At 42.2% G+C, this 20,968-nt stretch overlaps 1 protein-coding gene across 3 annotated transcripts in view; it reads left to right on the plus strand.

Annotated features, from left to right (window-relative positions):
* rad51 (RAD51 recombinase) overlaps positions 1–18,976 on the plus strand; it is a 103,278-nt gene extending 84,302 nt beyond the window's left edge. For 2 of the 3 annotated variants that reach the window (XM_078233506.1, XM_078233505.1), the window contains one exon: positions 5,783–6,788. In XM_078233506.1, coding sequence (XP_078089632.1) covers positions 5,783–5,906 — 124 coding nt within the window. In that variant the 3' untranslated portion in view covers positions 5,907–6,788. Of the gene's footprint in view, positions 1–5,782; positions 6,789–18,880 lie in introns of those variants that run through there. The other variant, XM_078233507.1, reaches the window with a different exon arrangement.
* The last annotated feature ends 1,992 nt before the right edge of the window (positions 18,977–20,968 follow it).

The raw sequence follows: 20,968 nt of genomic DNA on the forward strand, positions 1-20,968 counted from the left end.
GATCCACCCTTCAGCCCCCTCCTCTAAGTCATTAATAAAAATCACAAAGAGCAGAGGACCAAGCACTGATCCCTGTGGCACTCCGCTAGCAACCTGTCTCCAATCCGAAAATTTTCCATCCACCACCACCCTCTGTCTTCGATCAGACAGCCAGTTACCTATCCAATCGGCCAACTTTCCCTCTATCCCACGCCTCCTCACTTTCATCATAAGCCGACCATGGGGGACCTTATCAAACGCCTTACTAAAATCCATGTATATGACATCAACTGCCCTACCTTCATCAACACACTTAGTTACCTCCTCAAAAAATTCAATCAAATTAGTGAGGCACGACTTGCCCTTCACGAATCCGTGCTGACTATCCCGGATTAATCCGCATCTTTCTAAATGGTCGTAAATCCCATCCCTAAGGACCTTTTCCATCAATTTACCAACCACCGAAGTAAGACTAACCGGTCTATAATTACCAGGGTCATTTCTATTCCCTTTCTTAAACAGAGGAACAACATTCGCCATTCTCCAGTCCTCTGGCACCATCCCCGTGGACAGCGAGGACCCAAAGACCAAAGCCAAAGGCTCTGCAATCTCATCCCTTGCCTCCCAAAGAATCCTAGGATATATTTCATCAGGCCCAGGGGACTTATCGACCTTCAGTTTATTCAAAACTGCCAGGACATCCTCCCTCCGAACATCTATTTCCTCCAACCTATTAGCCTGTAACACCTTCTCTTCCTCAAAAACATGGCCCCTCTCCTTGGTGAACACTGAAGAAAAGTATTCATTCATCACCTCACCTATCTCAACTGACTCCATACACAAGTTCCCACTACTGTCCTTGACCGGCCCTAACCTCACCCTGGTCATTCTTTTATTCCTCACATAAGAGTAAAAAGCCTTGGGGTTTTCCTTGATTCGACCCGCCAAGGACTTCTCATGTCCCCCCCTAGCTCTCCTAAGCCCCTTTTTCAGCTCGTTCCTTGCTAACTTGTAACCCTCAATCGAGCCATCTGAACCTTGTTTCCTCACCCCTACATAAGCTTCCCTCTTCCTTTTCTCAAGACATTCCACCTCTTTTGTGAACCATGGTTCCCTCACTCGGCCATTTCCTCCCTGCCTGACAGGGACATACCTGTCAAGGACATCCAGTATTTGTTCCTTGAAAAAGTTCTTTTCATTAGTGCCTTTCCCTGACAGTTTCTGTTCCCAACTTATGCCCCCTAATTCTTGCCTAATCGCATCATAATTACCTCTCCCCCAATTGTAAACCTTGCCCTGCCGTCCGGCCCTATCCCTCTCCATTGCAATAACACAAGACACAGAATTGTGGTCACTATCTCCAAAGTGCTCTCCCACAACCAAATCTAACACTTGGCCCAGTTCATTTCCCAGTACCAAATCCAATGTGGCCTCATCTCTTGTCGGCCTATCCACATATTGTGTCAGGAAACCCTCCTGCACACACTGCACAAAAACTGCCCCATCCGAACTATTTGACCTACAAAGGTTCCAATCAATATTTGGAAAGTTAAAGTCCCCCATGACAACTACCCTGTGACCCCCACACATATCCATAATCTTCTTAGCAATTTTTTCCTCCACATCTCTATTACTATTTGGGGGCCTATAGTAAACTCCTAACAACGTGACCGCTCCTTTCCTATTTCTAACCTCAGCCCATATTACCTCAGTGTGCAGATCCCCCTCGAAGTGCCTTTCCGCAGCCGTTAAACTATCCTTGATTAACAATGCTACTCCTCCACCTCTTTTACCAGCTTCCCTACACTTACTGAAACATCTATACTCCGGAACGTCCAACAACCATTCCTGTCCTTGTTCTACCCACATCTCTGTAATGGCCACAACATCGTAGTCCCAAGTACCAATCCACGCCCCAAGTTCATCTACCTTGTTCCGGATGCTCCTTGCATTGAAGTAGACACACTTCAACCCACCTTCCTGTCTACCGGTACCCACCCTTGACCCTGATACCTTCCCCAATACCTCACCACCCTCTCAGACTTCTGGACTACAACTCCTTTTCCCACTCCCCTGACAAATTAGTTTAAACCCCCCTGAAGAGCCGTATCAAATTTCCCTCCCAGGATATTGGTGCCCCTCTGGTTCAGGTGCATCCCGTCCTGTTTGTACAGGTCCCACCTTCCCCAGAATGTGTTCCAATTATCCATGTATCTGAAACCCTCCCTCCTACACCATCCCTGCAACCACATGTTTAACTGCACTCTCTCTCCCTGTTCCTCAACTCGCTATCACGTGGCACCGGCAACTTACCAGAGATGACCACATGTTTTGTCTTGGCTCTCAGCTTCCAGCCCAGCTCCCGATATTCCTGTTTTAAATCCCCGTCCCTTCTCTTACCTATGTCGTTGGTACCAATGTGTACCACGACTTGTGACTGTTTCCCCTCCCCCTTAAGAATCCGGAAAACACGGTCCGAGACGTCACGGACCTTGGCGTCCGGTAGGCAACATACCATCCGTGAGTCTCTTTTGCTGCCACAGAACCTCCTATCTATCCCTCTAACTAACGAGTCCCCAATAACTATTGCCCTCCCGCTCTGCCCCTTACCCTCCCGAGCCACAGAGACGGACACAGTGCTGGAGATCCTCTCACTGCGGCTCACCGCTGGTATGTTGTCCCCCTCAACCGTATCCAAAGCGGAATACTTGTTGCTAAGGGGAATGACTCTGCTGACAGTGGAATTAGATCTCTTTCACCCTTAATTCCCTGGATTACACGCGTCTCAGTACTTCTACGCCTGTATTCGCGCACCGCCTTGGCTCGGCTACGTGGGCCACCTTCCCAACCCCCACTTTAAGCACGAATCTACTGTTCTGACAGTTTTACCTTTGCGACTCCACAAGGGGTTCAGGTATGTCTAATGAATCCGGTGATCCAGTGTGAGTCCCCTATAAAATAAGTGAGCTATTCTTAATAAACGTATATACTCACCCATTTCAGAAGGTGTGCTCGCTTGGTTGTCAGTTCCTATGACTACACCCCATCCTCGTCGCCAAAATGTAGCAGGGAATTTTGATCCGATGGCTAGATGCCTTTAGAAAAGCTAATGTAATTCCGAAAATGCAAACTTCACAAAGGTAAAGTGACTCCGGTTTAAAAGCATAACAGAATTTATTAAAAACTAATTTATTAAAACATAGAAAAATCAGACATGACATAAAAAAGACAGAACAATAACTTCGGCCGAAGGGAGACCTCCGAAATGGCAGGCAGCACAAAAGTACCACAGGGCTTTCTCAAAAGATCCCGTCTTTCGTGCCAAAATACAAGACAATTATACTCTCTTGTTATCTATAGTTCAACCCATTAATTAGCTAAGTGTGATTTCATTTATTATTTAATATGTCAATCTAATCATGACAATCTGCCACCTTAAATTATGTTATTTTATTAGTTCATTCCGATTAGCGGAAGTCGACCTCTTGGCATAGATTGCTTCCTTGTTGCCATAGTATCCAAGAAACCTTATTTTACTTAAGTCAGCACTGGCTAAATGCCAAGACTTGGTCCAATGCCAAATGTGGGCCCATCACTCGCCATCATCCCAGGCCTGGGAAGCTTGAATCATATAAAATGTATCATAAAATGTATCATCAAATGTTCCTGTGTACAGATATATTTTGTATATATCTGTTTTCAACCATTGTTTTCTTAATGCAAGTTACACAATTTTATATCAAATGTTGCCGAATCTTGTATTCTTTCATTAATGTTACTGATTTCTTTAGTCACAGTACTGACAAATTGCATGTTTTTGCTTTATAAACTTAATTAATATAATTCAATGGATTATTTTATTACAACAAATTATTTCTAAATCATTATTAACAATTTCAGTTATATAAAGCATATAGATCATGATTCAATTTCATTTCAAATCCTTTCACGTATAATCAACTGCTCACAATCCTCATGTTGGGTAAGATGATTATATATATCTCTCTATCCTAACTGTTAGCTGCTCATGCCTATTAACCCCTTCTACACTGATCAAGTATCTTTTTTGCTAAACTCCTTTCCCAGTACACTCCAGCCAACTCTGCCCTCATTCTTTTGTAATTACCTTTATTTAAGTTTAGCAGTTATTTCTGAGCTATGTTTCTCACTCTCAAACTAAATGCTAAATTCTGCCATGTTATGGTCACTGTTTCCTACCGAATCGTTTACTCTGAGATTGTTTATTAAATGTGCCTCTTCACACATTATCTGATCTCTGGTTGGATCAACAACATGTTCTTGGAAGCTGTCCCAAATACACTCTATGAATTCTTCCTCATGGCTACCTCTGCAATTTGATTTTCCCAATCCAAATGAAGATTAAACTCACCCATGATTAGTATACCCCCCTTTTTACACGGCCTCATTATCTCCTGATTTCTTTTCCATCCTACATTGTAGCTACTGTTAGGAGGCCCATAGAATACTCCCATCAGTGTCGTCTTCCTCTTGTTATTTCTTACCTCCACCCTTATGGATTCTACATCTTCTGATCCAAGATCATTTCTTGCTATCTTCCATCACATACTAACAAAGCTACTCCATAATCCTTTTCTTCCTGCCTGTCCTGACAAAAATCACATACTCCTGAATATTTAGTTCCCAGCTTTGATCTGGGATAAACTTTGATAAACAGCCAAGACTGTTTATTTCCACCTCTGCAATAATTGCTACCTTGCACTCATCAAAATCCATTTCCCACCAAGATTTGATCTGTGCTTTTGAAGTCCTCTCGACTCTTCCTAAAGTCTCTTTTGCTGGCCTTTTATCCCCCTACGCTGCAAAGTCCAAAAGTTCTTAAAGGCTGCTGTCTGGAGTTTAACCTGTGGCATTCAGCTTACCTGCAACCTTTATGTTGACCTACATTGCTTCCTTTTGCCTCAAGCAAAATTTCAAATCCCTTGCTACTTTGCCCAATCCTATTTTTGCCACTTCCTTTAGTTTTACAACTCCTGTCATACCAATTAAATCCTCCAACCTTGGCCTTTCTCTCTCCGCTTTATTTTTGACACACCATTGGTAGAACAGCCTTTAGTTGCCTTGAATTTGTTCTCTGGAAGTGTCTTCTGAAACTCCAACTCCTCTCGCTTCCTGTAAAAACACTTCTCGAAACTCATCTTTACAACCAGGCTTTTGATAACATTTGCAACCTTTTCTACAGTAAAGACAGTGCACAAATATGTTTTGTGTTGTCTCAAGACATTGTACTTGATACATCAGAAGCCTGTAGCTCATTGGAGAATTTTTACTTCTGATTTTCTGCCAAATTCTTCTCCTCTTATATTAAACATTCATATTTCCATGTAATGGGTTGTTTAGTATTCAGTTATTATTGAAAGATTGATATCTTGATAAGTTAATTCACCATGGAAGTTGATCCTGTTCTCAGCCAACATCCAGTTATGAATCTTCAGCAGAGGTTGCTCGATAGCAATAAGGAGCAACTAGCTGATCATCTTCAATTCCACGTAACTGAAGCACTTCTAACATCTTTCTGTTTTTCTGAGAACTAACCCAATATCTATCAGGATTCGAACCATTGTGATTCAGCTGCTCACTGAATGAACTAACTGAGCTATTAAGGGAGCCTTTTAAGGTGTCTTTTTGTGGTAATAGAGACCAAATATTCTTGTCAATGAAGAATAAAGAACAGTGAAAAGACTTACTTAAAAGTGATAAAGGTTGTGTTGTGCGAACAGCTGCAAGAGAATTGCACATTTTTTAACCTCCTTTTCTTTTTCAGATTGTACTTGAGGAAAGGGCGAGGTGAAACCCGAATCTGTAAGATTTACGACTCTCCTTGTTTGCCTGAGGCAGAGGCTATGTTTGCTATCAATTCTGACGGGGTTGGGGATGCTAAAGACTAAATGTGAATGACCCTTCCCGTTCTTGTACTGGAAGCTACCAACTGCAAGCTAACATGCCCAGGACAATTAGCAATACTCTGTGTAGACATTGCACTAATCTGCTGAGTGTTGTAAGCTATTTGAACTTGCGGCGGCTTTCAACTTCTGGGTATGAAGCCTCACTTAATTGTGAAATGATGTTTCAGGCAGATCTAATATTAAAATTGGGTTTCATAGGATGGATGATTTCTTATGGCTCGATGTTTGTAGCGTTTGGCTGGTGTTAAAGTGGGCAGAGAAAGCTACATTGAATAGTGATTCATACCGCGTTTGTGTTAAATTATTTCCAGATTCATTAGCTGCAGTTTCAGTGGTAGTAACTTGAGCCTCAGTTTTGTGACTCATCACTGTGGAGGCCATTGGTAGCAACTGGAAATCTATTGAATGCAAAAGGTGGCACTGTAAAATACATTGTAAGATAGTTTCTAAGTTTTTTCGATAAGGACCCTTTTGCAGATGAAAAAGAATGAACTACATAAGCGACCATTGAACAACCGTAACAAATTAGCTCACATGCCTATCTTATAGTGGGTCACTGAACCTATCTATGCTGCAAGAAGAGTATTAGAAAGCATATTCCCTTCTTTTGGTTTGTTCCTTTGATTTATTTTAAGTACCAAAGTTTATTGAGGGTGTAGAAATGGGTACATTTAGTGCATAATTTTGTTGAACTAGGTAACGGTGAAAACGCATTGCTTTAACAGAGGAATTTGCAATGCTTCTGTTTCTCAAACCATCCTAAATAGGGTGTCATTTATCTTTTATAAGTAAGGCTAATATAAAGCCATTCTTGGTAATGATGGAAAACTTGAAATTCATATAAATAAACTATTATGGCAATTACTTTATATTTATGCAGTTTTATTTTGTTGAAATGTGCTCTTTAAGCATTGTTAGTGATGCCAAGTGAACCAATTTTCATTTCATTCTTGGGGCCATCTTGTGGCATAGTGGGTAGTGTCCTACTGAGCCAGAAGCTCTGGGTTCAAGATCCACACCAGGACTTGATGGCTAAGGAAGCTGCATTCAAAATGCAGCAAACAGATTGAGCATAACCTGTGAATCCTTCCTGAAGGACATGCCTCCCCGAACTGTAAAATCATAAGATATTAAACTCCAACACCATGGACATGTCCATGAACTGTAAAATGTAAATTGCAAAACCTCAACACAGAAAGAAGTCAGCTATGCAAGTAGGGAGGAGTTAATTATAACATTGCAGAAGGATCAGTCAACTCTGGCTCATTATGAGACTGGAAGAAAATTATCACAAACAATGTTGCAAGGTAATTGCCATTGCCTAGTGCAATTAGGAGACTGGAAGAGACATGACAAACAATGATCCAGGACAACTGCAATTATATAACTCAATTAAGAAATTGAGAATACTATTATCATAAATAAATAGAAATAAACTAATGCACAATGGCCATTAGCCCCTGCCAGGAAGGGAAGGAGCATTCACACACTGTCAAACCTGGAGCCAGGTATCCCTCACTGGGGCAGGGAATATACTGTTTTCTGTTATGGAAACAACGTGAGAACTGATTAACTCCATCCAGTCCCATCTAGATCAGGACATAGAATAAACTAAAGGTTTGGAAAGGTGTTTACATTGGACAATTCAGCAGGATGACAACAGGACTTCATAGAAATCATAGAAACCCTACAGTGCAGAAAGAGGCCATTCGGCCCATCGAGTCTACACCGACCACAAATCCCACCCAGGCCCTACCCCCATATCCCTACATATTTACCCGCTAATCCCTCTAACCTACCCATCTCAAGACACTAAGGGGCAATTTTAGCACGGCCAATCAACCGAACCCACACATCTTTGGACTGTGGGAGGAAACCGGAGCACCCGGAGGAAACCCACGCAGAGACGAGGAGAATGTGCAAACTCCACACAGACAGTGACCCAAGCCGGGAATCGAACCCAGGTCCCTTGTGACATTGTGATATGAATTATAAAAGGAGGATGACACTGGGCGTGGTCACTAGTCAAAGAAAAAGGACGCAATGGATCATCTCTAGATCCAGGCCTATAATCAACAGTGGTAACAACGAACTGAGAGTGATTGTAAGTTTCAGCCAAACTATAGAGGGATTTGTACTGGGGCAACATTGTAAGTTGCAGTCAAATTGCAGAGGGGTTTGAACTGGAAATTTGTAAGAGTTTCAGTCGACCTTGGGTAGGGAGTTTTGTATTGAGAGTTTTGTATAAATTCCCAACAAGTCGCAGGAGGATTTGTACTGGGGAAGAGACTTGAGCCAAATAAACAAATGAAATTGGGGCTTAGCCAAACTCTGTATAGTGTGCATTTTGTTCTTGTAAATCCTGAGATCCAAGAACTATTGTGAGAGGGAATGGGAAACTTACATGTGCCAATGAAGGTGTTAAGAGTGGGAAAGAGTTCCAGTCAGTAATGCGATGGAAAGAAAATTGGAACTTCTTCATGATTCATTGCAATTCAGATTTCTTGCGGGCAGGGAGGTGCTAGTTGGCTCAGTTGATAGGACAGCTGATGTGGATCACATTGGTGCCAACAGCATAGGGTTTGATCCCCATTCCAGCTGGGGTGGATTGTGTATCCATTTGTGGGCGGCACGGTAGCACAGTGGTTAGCACTGCTGCTTCACAGCTCCAGGGTCCTGGGTTCGATTCCCGGCTCGGGTCACTGTCTGTGTGGAGTTTGCACATTCTCCTCGTGTTTGCGTGGGTTTTCTCCGGGTGCTCCGGTTTCCTCCCACTGTCCAAAGATGTGCGGGTTAGGTTGATTGGCCAGGTTAAAATTGCCCCTGAGATGTGTAGGTTAGAGGGATTAGTGGGTAAATATGTGGGGGTAGGGCCTGGGTGGGATTGTGGTCGGTGCAGACTCGATGGGCCGAATGGCCTCCTTCTGCACTGTAGGGTTTCTATGATTTCCTTGCCCTACTTTGGTGGAGATTGATGCCCTGTGGGTTGGGTTGGCCTGTGGATGGAAGAAGTAGCATTACTGCGTCAAGTTAGCATGGTTATACAAAGAACAAAGAAAAGTACAGCACAGGTATAGGCCCTTCGGCCCTCCAAGCCTATGCTGATCATGATGCCCTAACTAAGAAAAAATACCGTCTGCCCTTACTAGGTCCATATCCCTCTGTTTCTTTGCTATTCATGTACCCATCCAGATGCCTCTTGGATGTTGCTAATGTGCCTGCTTCCACCACATCCTCTGGCAGTGCATTCCAGGCACCCACCACTCTCTGCATGAAAAACTTCCCCTGCACATCTCTCTTAAACTTTCCCCCTCTCACCTTGAATCTCTGCGCCCTTGTAATTGATACTTCCACCCTTGGAAAAGCCTCTGTCTATCCATCCTGTCTATGCCTCTCATAATTTTGTAAACCTCTATCAGGTCTCCCCTCAACCGGCCTATAATTTGCAGGATTATCCCTGCTTCCTTTCTTAAACGAGGGAACAACATTAGCTATTCTCCTGTCCTCTGGAACCTCGCCTGTGGTTAAAGTGGATGTGAAGATATTTGTTAAGGCCCCAGTTTTTTCCCCCTTTGCCTCCTGGGATAGATCCCATCCGGCCCTGGGGACTTGTCTGCCTTAATGCACTTTAGGATGCTCAACACTTCCTCCTTTGATATATTGACATTCTCAAGAGCATTTACACACCTATCCATGATCTCAACATCCGTCATGTCCTTCTCCTTGGTGAATATCGATATAAGATACTCATTAAGGATTTCACCCACTTCCTGTGGTTCCACGCGTAACTTTCCTCCATTGTCGTTGAGTGGGCCTACTCTTTTTCCTGCTACCCTCTTGCTCCTAATATATGCATAAAAAGCCTTTGGATTCTCTTTGACCCTGTTTGCTAAAGACATTTCATGGTCTCTTTTAGTCTTCCTAATTCCACATTAAGTTCCTTCCTACTTTCACTGTACTCCTCAAGGGCTTCGTCAGCTTTTAGATGCCCAGACTTACTGTATGCTTCCTTTTGACTAAGCTTACAATTTCCCTTGCCATCCATGGTTCCCGAAACCTGCCATTTCTATTCTTCATTTTTGCAGGTACATGCCTGTCCTGCACTTCAATTAACTGACCTTTAAAAAACCTCCCACATGTCAGATGTGGATTTGTCCTCAAAGAGCTGCTCCTAATCTACATTCCCCAGTTCCTGTCTAATTTGCATGTAATTGGCCTTCACCCAATTAAGCACCCTCACCCAAGAGCCACTCTTGTCCTTATCCATGACTACCCAAAATCTTACGGAATTATGGTCGCTAAACCCAAAATGCCCCCCCCTCTGAATCATCGATCACCTGGCCTGGCTCATTCCCAATACCAAGTCTAGTATGGCCCCATCCCTGTTGGATTGTCAACATACTGTATCAAAAAGCCCTTCTGGACACATCTAACTCATCTGGTTGTAAGGGATTCCCAGTCAATATGGGGGAAGTTAAAATCACCCAACACAACAATCCTGCTTTTTCCACATCTTTTCAGTATCTGACTACGCAACTGCTCCTCTGTCTCCTGTGGGCTGTTGGGAGGTCTATAGTACTCTCCCAACATTGTGATTTCACCCTTCTTATTCCTGAGTTCCATCCATAATGCCTCACAAGATCCCTCCAATGTGTCCTCCCTCAACATAGCTGTGATCTGCTCCCTAATCAGCAATGCAACTCCCCCACCCCTTTTGTTTCCTCTTCTGTCCCATCTAAAACAACAATATCCTGGAATTTTAAGCTGCCAGTCCTGTCCCTCCTTTAACCATGTCTCCACAATTGCAATTACATCACAATTGCAATTACATCATAATTCCATGCAGTAATCCAGGCTCTTAGTTCATCTGTTTCACCTGTTATACTTTTGCATTGAAGCAAACACACTGCAGACCTACAGTCCCACTGAGCCCTATGACTTCTCACTGAGCCCTACTGCTTCCCCTCTGCACTATGTTTATCTCAGTCTCACTTTTTCCCAGTCTCTAAACTTACTGGCCTGCTGTTCCAGTTCCCACCCACCTGCCACACTAGTTTAAACCCTCCTGAACATCACTAGCAAACCTCCCGCCCAGGTTATTGGTGCCCCTCCAGTTCAGGTGCAACCTGCCCTCCTTGTACAAGTCCCACCTTCCCCAGAAGACATCCCAGTGATCCATATATCTAAAGCCCTCCCTCCGACATCAGTTCTTTAACCACGTGTTCAACTGTACTATCTCCCTGTTCCAAGCTTCACTAGCACGTGGCACAGGGAGTAATCCTGAGATTACTACCCTAGAGGTCCTACTTTTTACCACCTGACCTAACTCCCTGAATTGTCTTTGCAGGACCTCTTCCTGCCTATGTCATTGGTACCAATGTGGACAGTAACATCTGTCTATTTACCCTCCCATTTCGGGATGCCCTGTACCTGCTTAGTGACATCCAGGACCCTGGCATCAGGGAGGCAACACACCATCCTAGAGTTTCGTTTGCAGCTGCAGAAACGGCTGTCTGTGCCCCTGACTATTGAGTCTCCTACTACTATTACTCACTTGGACTTACCCTGACCCTGCTCCACAGCAGAACCAGTTGTGATACCACAGGCCTGGTTGCTGTTGGTATTTTCCCCTGAGAGGCTATCCCCCCCAACAGTATCCAAAATGGTATGCCTGTTCGAGAGGGGAATAGCCACAGGAGACTCCTGCCTTACCTGCCTGCCTCTCCTGGTGATCACTATCTACCTGTCTGAACCTTTGGTGTGACCATCTCCCTGAGGCTAGTGTTTATCACACTCTCTGCCCCCTGTATGCTGTGCAATGTGTCCAGCTGCTGCTCAACCAAACGACAGTCTGTGAGGAGCTGCAGCTGGTCACGCTTCCCGCAGACATGGCCGTCAGGGAACGCTAGAAAGTTCCCTGATCTCCCAAATCTGGCAGGAGCATATCACTGCCTGAACTGCCATCTCTGCCCTTGTACACTTTAAGATATAAGAATAAGAAACTTAACTTGTTTTTACTTTGCTTGTCCTCCTCACATTGTCTTTTTTTTGTTACCTACATGATCCAAGCTGATTGGCACAGGCATTGCACCCCCTCCAGTGCTTGATCTCATTTGCATCTTAGCCAAATGGTCTAGATGCCGTTTTTAAAAAGTGCCTTTTTTTTGGTTAGAGGAAAAGGGAGGGAGGGAAACACTTATGTAGGTCTTGGGCTTAACCGCTCCTTGACACCAGCTCTTTGGCTACCCACAGTACAGTTGAGGTGACTGAGTTGACTTCTCCCAGAATCATCTTCTGCCACCTCTGTTGAGTAGAGTACTCTGCAGAGTAAATCTTCTTCCATTTTTGCCCATTTGTGTTTCAGCCCCAATCATTGAAGAATATTCTGAACTTCAACAACATGAAATATTTTCATTTCCTAATTCAGTGATTGATATTGATAACCCCCTCGTTTGGGCCAATTGCAGCCATAGCAGCCTTGAACTGAATTGCAATTACTCAGATTCATTTAACTTAACAACTTTGCAACAAGCGAATACAAGAAGACTCTAATCCGATCAATCCGAGCAGGAGTTAAAGCCAGATTTTGCAGGTGAAAGATCTGTGTCTAACCCAGTTGACCAGTTCATCTAGATTTAACAATGAGCCAATTTTATGTGGCGGAATCTACTCAATTATTTAATTCATTTACTGCTGATCAAATTGATTTGTTCAGGGAGACGCATTTATATCTTCAGTGTTCTATCCTCCTTTGAATTGGCCAATCATGAGTTCTGCAGAGAGGCCTTGTACTCAGAGTAAACAATGCAGGCATCCTCACATAGAATTTACAGCATGGAAACAGATCCAGCTGATCTATGCTATGTCTATTTTCTACACGAGACTCCATAGAACCATATAATTCCTACAGTACAGAAGGAAGCCATTTGGCCCATTGACTCTGCACCAATTCTCCAAAGGAGCATTCCACTCAGGCCTCGCCATCTGCTGTGTTCCCATAATCCATGCATTTACCACGGCTAATCTACTTGACCTACACATCTTGGGGCTTTGGACTCCTCCCACCCCTCTTCATATAACACTGGTTCTCCCATTTCTTGTGTATTCTTATATGCTCATGCATGAAGACAGAAGAGACCAGAGTTGCAGGATGAAAGAGGTCTGGAGGCGATGTTGTTCGGCAGAAGATCATTACAGGACTTTTGGAAGGGGTGAGGCCATGAAGGGATTTTAACACATTATATGAGCTTAAATTGGGGGCATTGAAGGGCCATGAGGGAATGTAGGTCAGCAAGGACAGCGGTGATGGCTGCAGATCTTTGAATAAACAGAGAGTTACAGAATGTGGAGAGTGGAACGTTGATATAGAATAGAGTTATAGTAGCAGGTGGGCTAAGGGCAGATGGGACTTATCAGTGTAGAAGGAGGCCTTTTGGCCCATTATAATTGTGCAAAGATTTTGAAAGCTGTCTAATTAGTTACATCCGACTGTTCTTTCCATATGGTTCTGTAATGTTTTTCCTTTCCGTATTTATCCAATTTACTTTTGAAAATTATGATGGAATCTGCTGTAGGCCATGCACTGCCTGTTTATACAATCAATGACCGTATGCATTTTTAGCAATTTCCTCAATTCATCATTCATGTGGGAAGTTGCCCCAAGATTATATCACCAATGGGCATCTTGCACATGAGGAAACATAGAGGTTAGGCCAGGATCCTTGGAGTTTTGCAGAGCTGATTTGGCAGTCAGGAAGAGATGATGTTGCTATAGATGTGCTAGCAAGGCAAGGGCAGAACCAAACAATGACAGTCCCACTGACCTGGGTAATGGAGAAAACATTTTGGAAGAGGTTTGATTACACAGGTCAAAGATTGCAGAAATTCAAGAGTTGAGCATAAAAATACAGGAAAAAGTGGATCATTTTTAAGGGGTTACATCTTTTTATGATGGAAACAATTATTGTAGGACCTTCTTTGAAGAGGTGGTGCTTCCTCGGGTCTTTTTCAAAAACAAGCAATCATTCCACGATTATATAATTCATCAAAAGTTTTCTGATTGATATTCCAGCTGAACTGGAAGATTCACTGATTTTGCCAGTGACCCGTGGGTTAACCTATAGATCTATGTTCAAGAATGTTTTAGGATAGCTTGGTACCCTCTAGTAATCCGATCCAAGCCAATGTGGTGTTGAAGCTTTGCTTGATTTTATTATTTTGGTCTGTGGGCACCACATAACCTGTTCCTCATTTGCTCAGCGAGCCTCAAATTCTGTGTCTCATACTCATCCAGGAGTTTAATCAGTCCGTGGCAGGCATAGAGCTCAAAAAATATGGATATGCCAGATTTTTGAACTCTGAACAGTAATAGCGGCTGCTGCACCTTATTTTTCAACTTAACTGGCATGGTACTTCAGTTTTACCTCTTTGGCCTCCTACATTTTCTTCTGGTTCCATCCCTAACCCAGATGCACCATCTGCCAGATGCACGCAACAAGCAATGTGGGAGAGTTCATTGTTCACCAAGGCAAAAACTGAGCATGAATTACTGTTGTAGACCTCAGTGAATCTCTCACATTGCTATTCTTCCACATCAAGGCAGAGCAATGGCAGAGAAGGAAAGAAAAAAGCAAATCCTGCATTCCAGATACCACTACCTTGTGGCCAAAGATCAGTGGGTCGAGAATTGGCCTGTTCACTCACATGAAGATCCACGGCAGAAACTTGGGACCCTGAAAAGAAGTCATCTTCCAATCGGCACACCCCACGCACCCCGGACATTCTCTCTTCCACCTTCCTTCGGGAAAAAGATACAACGGTCTGAGGTCACGTATCAACCGACTCAAGAACAGCTTCTTCCCTGCTGCTGTCAGACTTTTGAATGGACTTACCTTGCATTAAGTTGATCTTTCTCTACACCTTAGGTATGACTGTAACACTACATTCTGCACTCTCTCATTTCCTTCTCTATGAATGGTATGTTTTGTCTGTATAGCGTGCAAGAAACAATACTTTTCACTGTATGTTAATTAATGTGACAAATCAAATCATTATGCTCATCTAATGGCTTGGTGAATAAATGAATAAGCTGCCTCAGACTGCACCATTTGTGTCATTTCCTATCTGATACAAGAACAATATTAAATTTGGGGCACTGAATGGTACAAAAGGAGGAGGTAAAATGGCAAGTGTGTTGCATCAGAAACACTGAATTCAGACTTCGTCCTACACTTTGCTCAAATCATTTGCATCCAGATATTGGGTATTTATCCTCCATCGTTTGGAAAATTACACTAAACAAGTGCACTGGGGAAAAACAAGACTATTAAAATTGTGGCTAGAGTTTAAGTATCTGTTTATTGAGCTGTGGAAGGTTTGTGCTCAGAACCTTTATACCATTTGGTTTATCAGCTGGAAGGTATTGCTTTGTCAGAATGTGTGAGCATAATTTACAAGTGCAAGGGACGTCACAACTGACATAATATTTTTGTAAATTCCCAATAAAACTTGCTTTTTAATACAAAACAGTTTTATTTCCCGAACATATTTAGCTGAAGCGTTCTATTGAACAAGCTATAAATACTGTTCTTTTTCTCCTAGTGGTGGTGTGTTATATTTCACTTAGGGAATCCAAGTTGCTGTGGAAACATGGGCCTTAATTTTTTGGATGGCAGGGGGCTCACCCACCATGCAAAGAGTCAGCAGAGAACACATCTCTGGCAACTCCGCCTCCTCCATAGCCAATTTACTCTCAAATGAGCATTGATGGCTGCAGGTGGGATTTCTATCCCTCACTTGGGAGGAAGACCTGCCTTAGAGAACTGCGAGGCAATCTGATTGGTGATGATCTCATCTAAATCATCATAACTTTCTATTCCCTTCTCCCTTATATCTTGCATCAGAGCTAGAGAAGCATTGGTTGAAGTCATGTCAGAGATCTTAGCAGAAAATCTAGGCTGACCTTCAATGTTGCAGTATTGAAGGCACCATCATTTGAATGATTCATTAAATCAAGTCCTGTTTGTTCTCTTAATCTGAAATAAAAGAGCAATATCGATTCTTAAACCAATATCACTAAAATATGGCACAGTGATAGTGATTAGCGTTGCTGCCTCACAGCACCAGGGACCCGGGTTCGATTCCTGTTTTGGGTCACTGTGTAGAGTCTGTACGTTCTCCACATGTATGCTTGGGTTTCCTCTGGGTGTTCTGGTTTTCTCCCACAGTCCAAAATGACGTGCTGGTAAGGTGCATTGGCCATGCTAAATTCTCCCTCTGTATTCCCAAACAGGCCCCAGAGTGTGACAACTCGGGGATTTTCACAGTAATTTCATTGTAGTGTTAATGTAAGCCTACTTCTGACACTAATAAATAAACTTTTTAAATAAACTTTGAACTTTAAAAAACTTAATATTTTCTGGTAATTATCACATTGCTGCTTTCTGTGCACAAACTGGTTGTTGTTTACCCTACTTCATAACAGTTATTGCACTTCTAAATTATGTAAAGCACTTGGGGTAGTTGCCCTTTCCTAAATGAGGAAAACAGACAACTTTGTTGATGTGGTTGAAATATGGTCCTGAATTTACTCCTTTTGTCACCATTTCATCAAAAAGTCTGGTGAAACGCAGAGCCCTATTTTATCCCTCCGGTCTTATGGCTACTGTTATGTAAAAAGGACAGGACGTGCAATTTTGTACAGATTTATCTATCCAATGTCCTTTGAGATCAGTTGGATTTATGATCGCAAAATCTAGACAGAAAGTCATTCAGCTCAGCTAGTTCATCCTTTTGTAAAAATCTGCACCCTTGAAGGAAGACAAATGAGAGAGAACATATTGTCCCCCCCTCACTGCATTTAACTGCCTTTTGAAAAACACCAAAGACTTGATTTGTACTATCCTCCTTGAATATCATTCCAGATATTAATCACTTTCTGTGAAGAAGTACTTTACATCAATCCTGAACTTGCCTTTTAGCAGCCATGTCCCATTGTCCCACAGTCAAAGTTCAACTTGAACCTTTTTTTAAGCTACTTAATATCTTGCAAATCTCCTTGATTTGACTCCATTTAAGGCTGATGAGTCCAAGTTCTTCTAATTTGTCCTCTAAAACACTTCTCTAGTATTAGGGTTCAGTATTCAAAATGATTTTTTTTGAGAGTTAAAAAACTGGTATGTGTACAAGGAATCAAAGTGCTTTCCCTGGTTAGAATGGCTCATAAGTACAGTGAAAGAGAAGAGAAAGATCAATCAACTATTCTAATCATCAAGATTAAGCCACATTCCACAAAGCATTTCTGGACACAGTGGACATTTACCTCAGTTGTTGATACCTCCTCTGCCCATACTGCATATACTTTTGTTAAAGGCAGTTCAATTAGGTTGAGTTAGCTAACCAATCTGTACTTAGAGACTTTTCTACAGTACATACTGTGGTCCAAGGAGTCATCCTGTTGATCTGAACATCTTTAACAGATGTGATACATTGGTTTCTATTTGCAGTGGACTGTTTTTTCACTCTTCACTTTTGGGGGAGTAAAGTTGGAAAAGAAAATTAGAGCTGTGAAATTTTGAGGAAATAACTGCTGAGCTACAAATCCAGTCCCATGAGAAGTTTGCTTAATTGGAACATTTATTTTGCTTCATGAGTTGTGGTATTTAGGATATGTGGATGTTTGCTGAATTGGAAACCCTATCACACAATGCTGCAGTATATAATATTTGGTTCTTTGCTGTTGACTAGGATTTGAATAGTTAAGTAGTAAAATGTGCCTAGTCACCCTGTACCTCACATAATTTTGATTTCATAATCCACATGTGAGCATTAGCTTGGCTTAGTTGGTAGCATTCTCTTGCCAGAGTCAGAAGGCTATGGGTTCAAATCCCACCATAGGGCCACAATATCTTGGCTGACACTTCAATGCAGTATTAAGGGTGTGCCTGTTCCAGTAATTCAGTAAAAGGACGTAAAAAATCACATGCAACTAATGAAGAAGAGCAGTAAGTTCTCACATCCTGTGGCCAAAATTCCACCCCAAACCAACACCACTGAAAATAGATAACTGGTCATTCATCTCATTTGCTGTGTGGGGAATTTTGCTGTTCACAGCTTGGTTTTGTTCTTAGCTGAATAACCAACAGAAACTGAAAAAGGAGTTGACTGTGAAATTGTTTGGGATGTACTGAGAGACAGTGTGATGCTACACAATTAGGAATTATTTTTTTCCAGTATCATCTGTTAATTCACCTTTGTGATCTGTATTGAAGTTGCTTGGTACATATGGCATTACGCAACATTGTTTCAGAGTGTTTTAATAATTATTTTGATTGGGGAGAGAATGCAAAACACAATTTTTTTGTCTTAATTGATCCCATCCCTCAATTTTATCCGCACTTGTAATGAACTAGGCCGTTAACTATGAGTTTGGTTCCACAGGCAATGACTCGCCGCTCAAGTGCTTCACCCAGATGATCAGACTTCAAACATAACTGAAAATGTGTTAGTCAGCTGTTCAAACATGTGTGCCTATTGCTGCCATTCTAAACTGCCCTATACTCAGTGTCTATTTGTGCATTTTGAGTTGGAATTGCTTGATTGAGGCCACATGCAATCATCTCAGTGGGATTGATTAACACTGGTACTGACTACTGTTTGTAGGACTCACCCATTTTCAATTAATAAGAAATTGATCTTGATATGAATCTGTCGGCATTGAAATATTTAAAAGGACAGATTTTCTTCCCTTAGCTTAAGAACAGTCTGAGGCATACACCTGACTAGAGACATTGTCCATCAATAACAAGTGGAGTCCGATACTTGTCTTAAAAGGAATTAATTGTGTTTTTGACATGGAGAAGTATATAAACTGGGATTCAAATCTAATAAAATGTTAGCTTGTCTGTCATGGCTTTTTTGATTAAGCTGTTTATTTTGCATGTCTCCTTTGTTTCTAGAGTCATTGGAAGAAATGAAAAAGGACAGTTTTTTGATTAACTTCAACTTTCACCTTTTACACAAGCTTAGACATCAAACCAGAGACTTGATCTAGCACCAACAATCTGTCCTGGTCCCTCCACGCAGATGCTATAGTTAAGAAAGCCCTCCAATGCCTCTACGTCTCAGAAGGCTAAGGAAATTTGGCATGTCTGCTACAACTCTCACCAACTTTTACAGAGCCCCAAGGAAAGTATCCTTTCCAGATGCACCCTCTTTCCTCTATGGATGGGATGCTTTATCTATACAGCGCAAGAAACAATATTTTTCACTGTATACTAATACATGTGACAATAATAAATCAAGTCAAAATCAAGATTTAACAGCCACAGATTATATCCCTTCATCCAAGTTATTGATATAGATTATAGTTGAACCAGCACTGATTCCTATTGCACGCCACAGCTTGCCAATTTGAAAAAAAACCATTTATCCCTACTCTTTGCTTCCTGTTAGCCAACAAATTCATTATCCATGCTAATATGATACCCCCCACACCATGTAGTCTTATTTTGTGTAGTAACCTTTGATGTGGTACCTTTTCAAATGCCTTTTGGAAATCCAAGTATACCACACCATCTGGTTTCCCTTTTTGCACCATGAATGCTCTGGTACATGAATCACAAAGTTAATATGCAAGTACTACAAGTGATTAGGAAAAAATGAAATGTTGGCAATTATTGAAAGAGGAATAAAATTTACAAGTAGGGAGCTTTTACTGCAGCTGCACAAGACCTTGGTGAGAACACATCTGGAGTATTGTGTGCAGTTTTGATCTCATTTTTAAAACAAAGATAAAATAGTTTCAGAAGCGGTTCATAGTTGATTCACTGGGCTCATTCCCGGGATGAAGGGATTGTCTTGTGAAGGAAAGTTGAACAGGTTAAGCCTCTACCGATTGGAGTTTAGAATGAGGTGTGATCATATTGAAACATAGAAAATCCTGAGTGGACCTGATGGGGTGGACATCCTGAAGTTATTTCCTCTTGTGGGGAATTCTAAAATTAGAGGAAATAATTGGATCCGTTTTAAAACAGAGATGAGAATTTTTATTCCACCAAAAGGTCACTGATGTGTGGCGTTCTCTTCCTCACAAGGGAGACTTAGACAGATTTTTGTTAGTCAAGAGTCGAGAGTTATGGAGGCAGACACGAAAGTGAAGCTGAGACCACCACCAGATCAGCCATGATATTACTGATGGCAGAGAACGCTCAAAAGGCCAAATGGCCTATGCTGTTCCTATGCTTTTTTAAAAATGTGATTTATTGTCACATGTATACAGTAAAAAGTACTGTTTCTCGCATGCTATACAGGCAAAGCATACTGTCCATAGAGAAGGAAAGGAGAGAGTGCAGAATGTAGTGTTACACTCATAGCTAGGGTGTAGAGAAAGATCAACTTAATATTAGGTAGGTCCATTCAAAGGTCTGATGTATCAGCAGGGAAGAAGCTGTTCTTGAGTCAGTTGGTACGTGACCTCAGACTTCTGTATCTTTCGCCCGACAGAAGAAGGTGGAAAAGAGTATGTCCATAGTGCGTGGGGCCCTTGATTATGCTGGCTGCTTTCCCAAAGCAGCAGGAAGTGTAGACAGAGTCAGTGAATGGGAGGCTGGTTTGCCTGATGGACTGGACTTCATTCACAACCTTTTGTAGTTTCTTTCAGTCTTGGACAGAGCAGGAGCTATACCAAGCTGTGATACATCTGAAAAGAATGCTTTCTATGGTGCATCTGTGTTGGCGAGAGTTGTAGCGGACATGCCAAATTTCCTTAGCCTCCTGAGAAAGTAGAGACGTTCTTAACTATGGCATCAGTGTGGAGGGGCCAGGACAGATTGTCGTTGATCTGGACACCTAGAAACTTGAAGCTCTCGACCATTTCCACTTCATCCCCGTAGCTGTAGATAGGAGCATGTCCTCCACTACGCTTCTGAAGTTGATGACCATCTCCTTTGTTTTGTTGACATTTGAGGTAGTGATTATTGTTGTCGCACCAGTTCACCAGATTCTCTATCTCTTTCCCTCTCATCATTGTTTCAGATCCGACCCAC

Source organism: Mustelus asterias, chromosome 18 (assembly GCF_964213995.1).
Source record: "Mustelus asterias chromosome 18, sMusAst1.hap1.1, whole genome shotgun sequence".
In the NCBI taxonomy this organism is placed as follows: domain Eukaryota; kingdom Metazoa; phylum Chordata; class Chondrichthyes; order Carcharhiniformes; family Triakidae; genus Mustelus; species Mustelus asterias.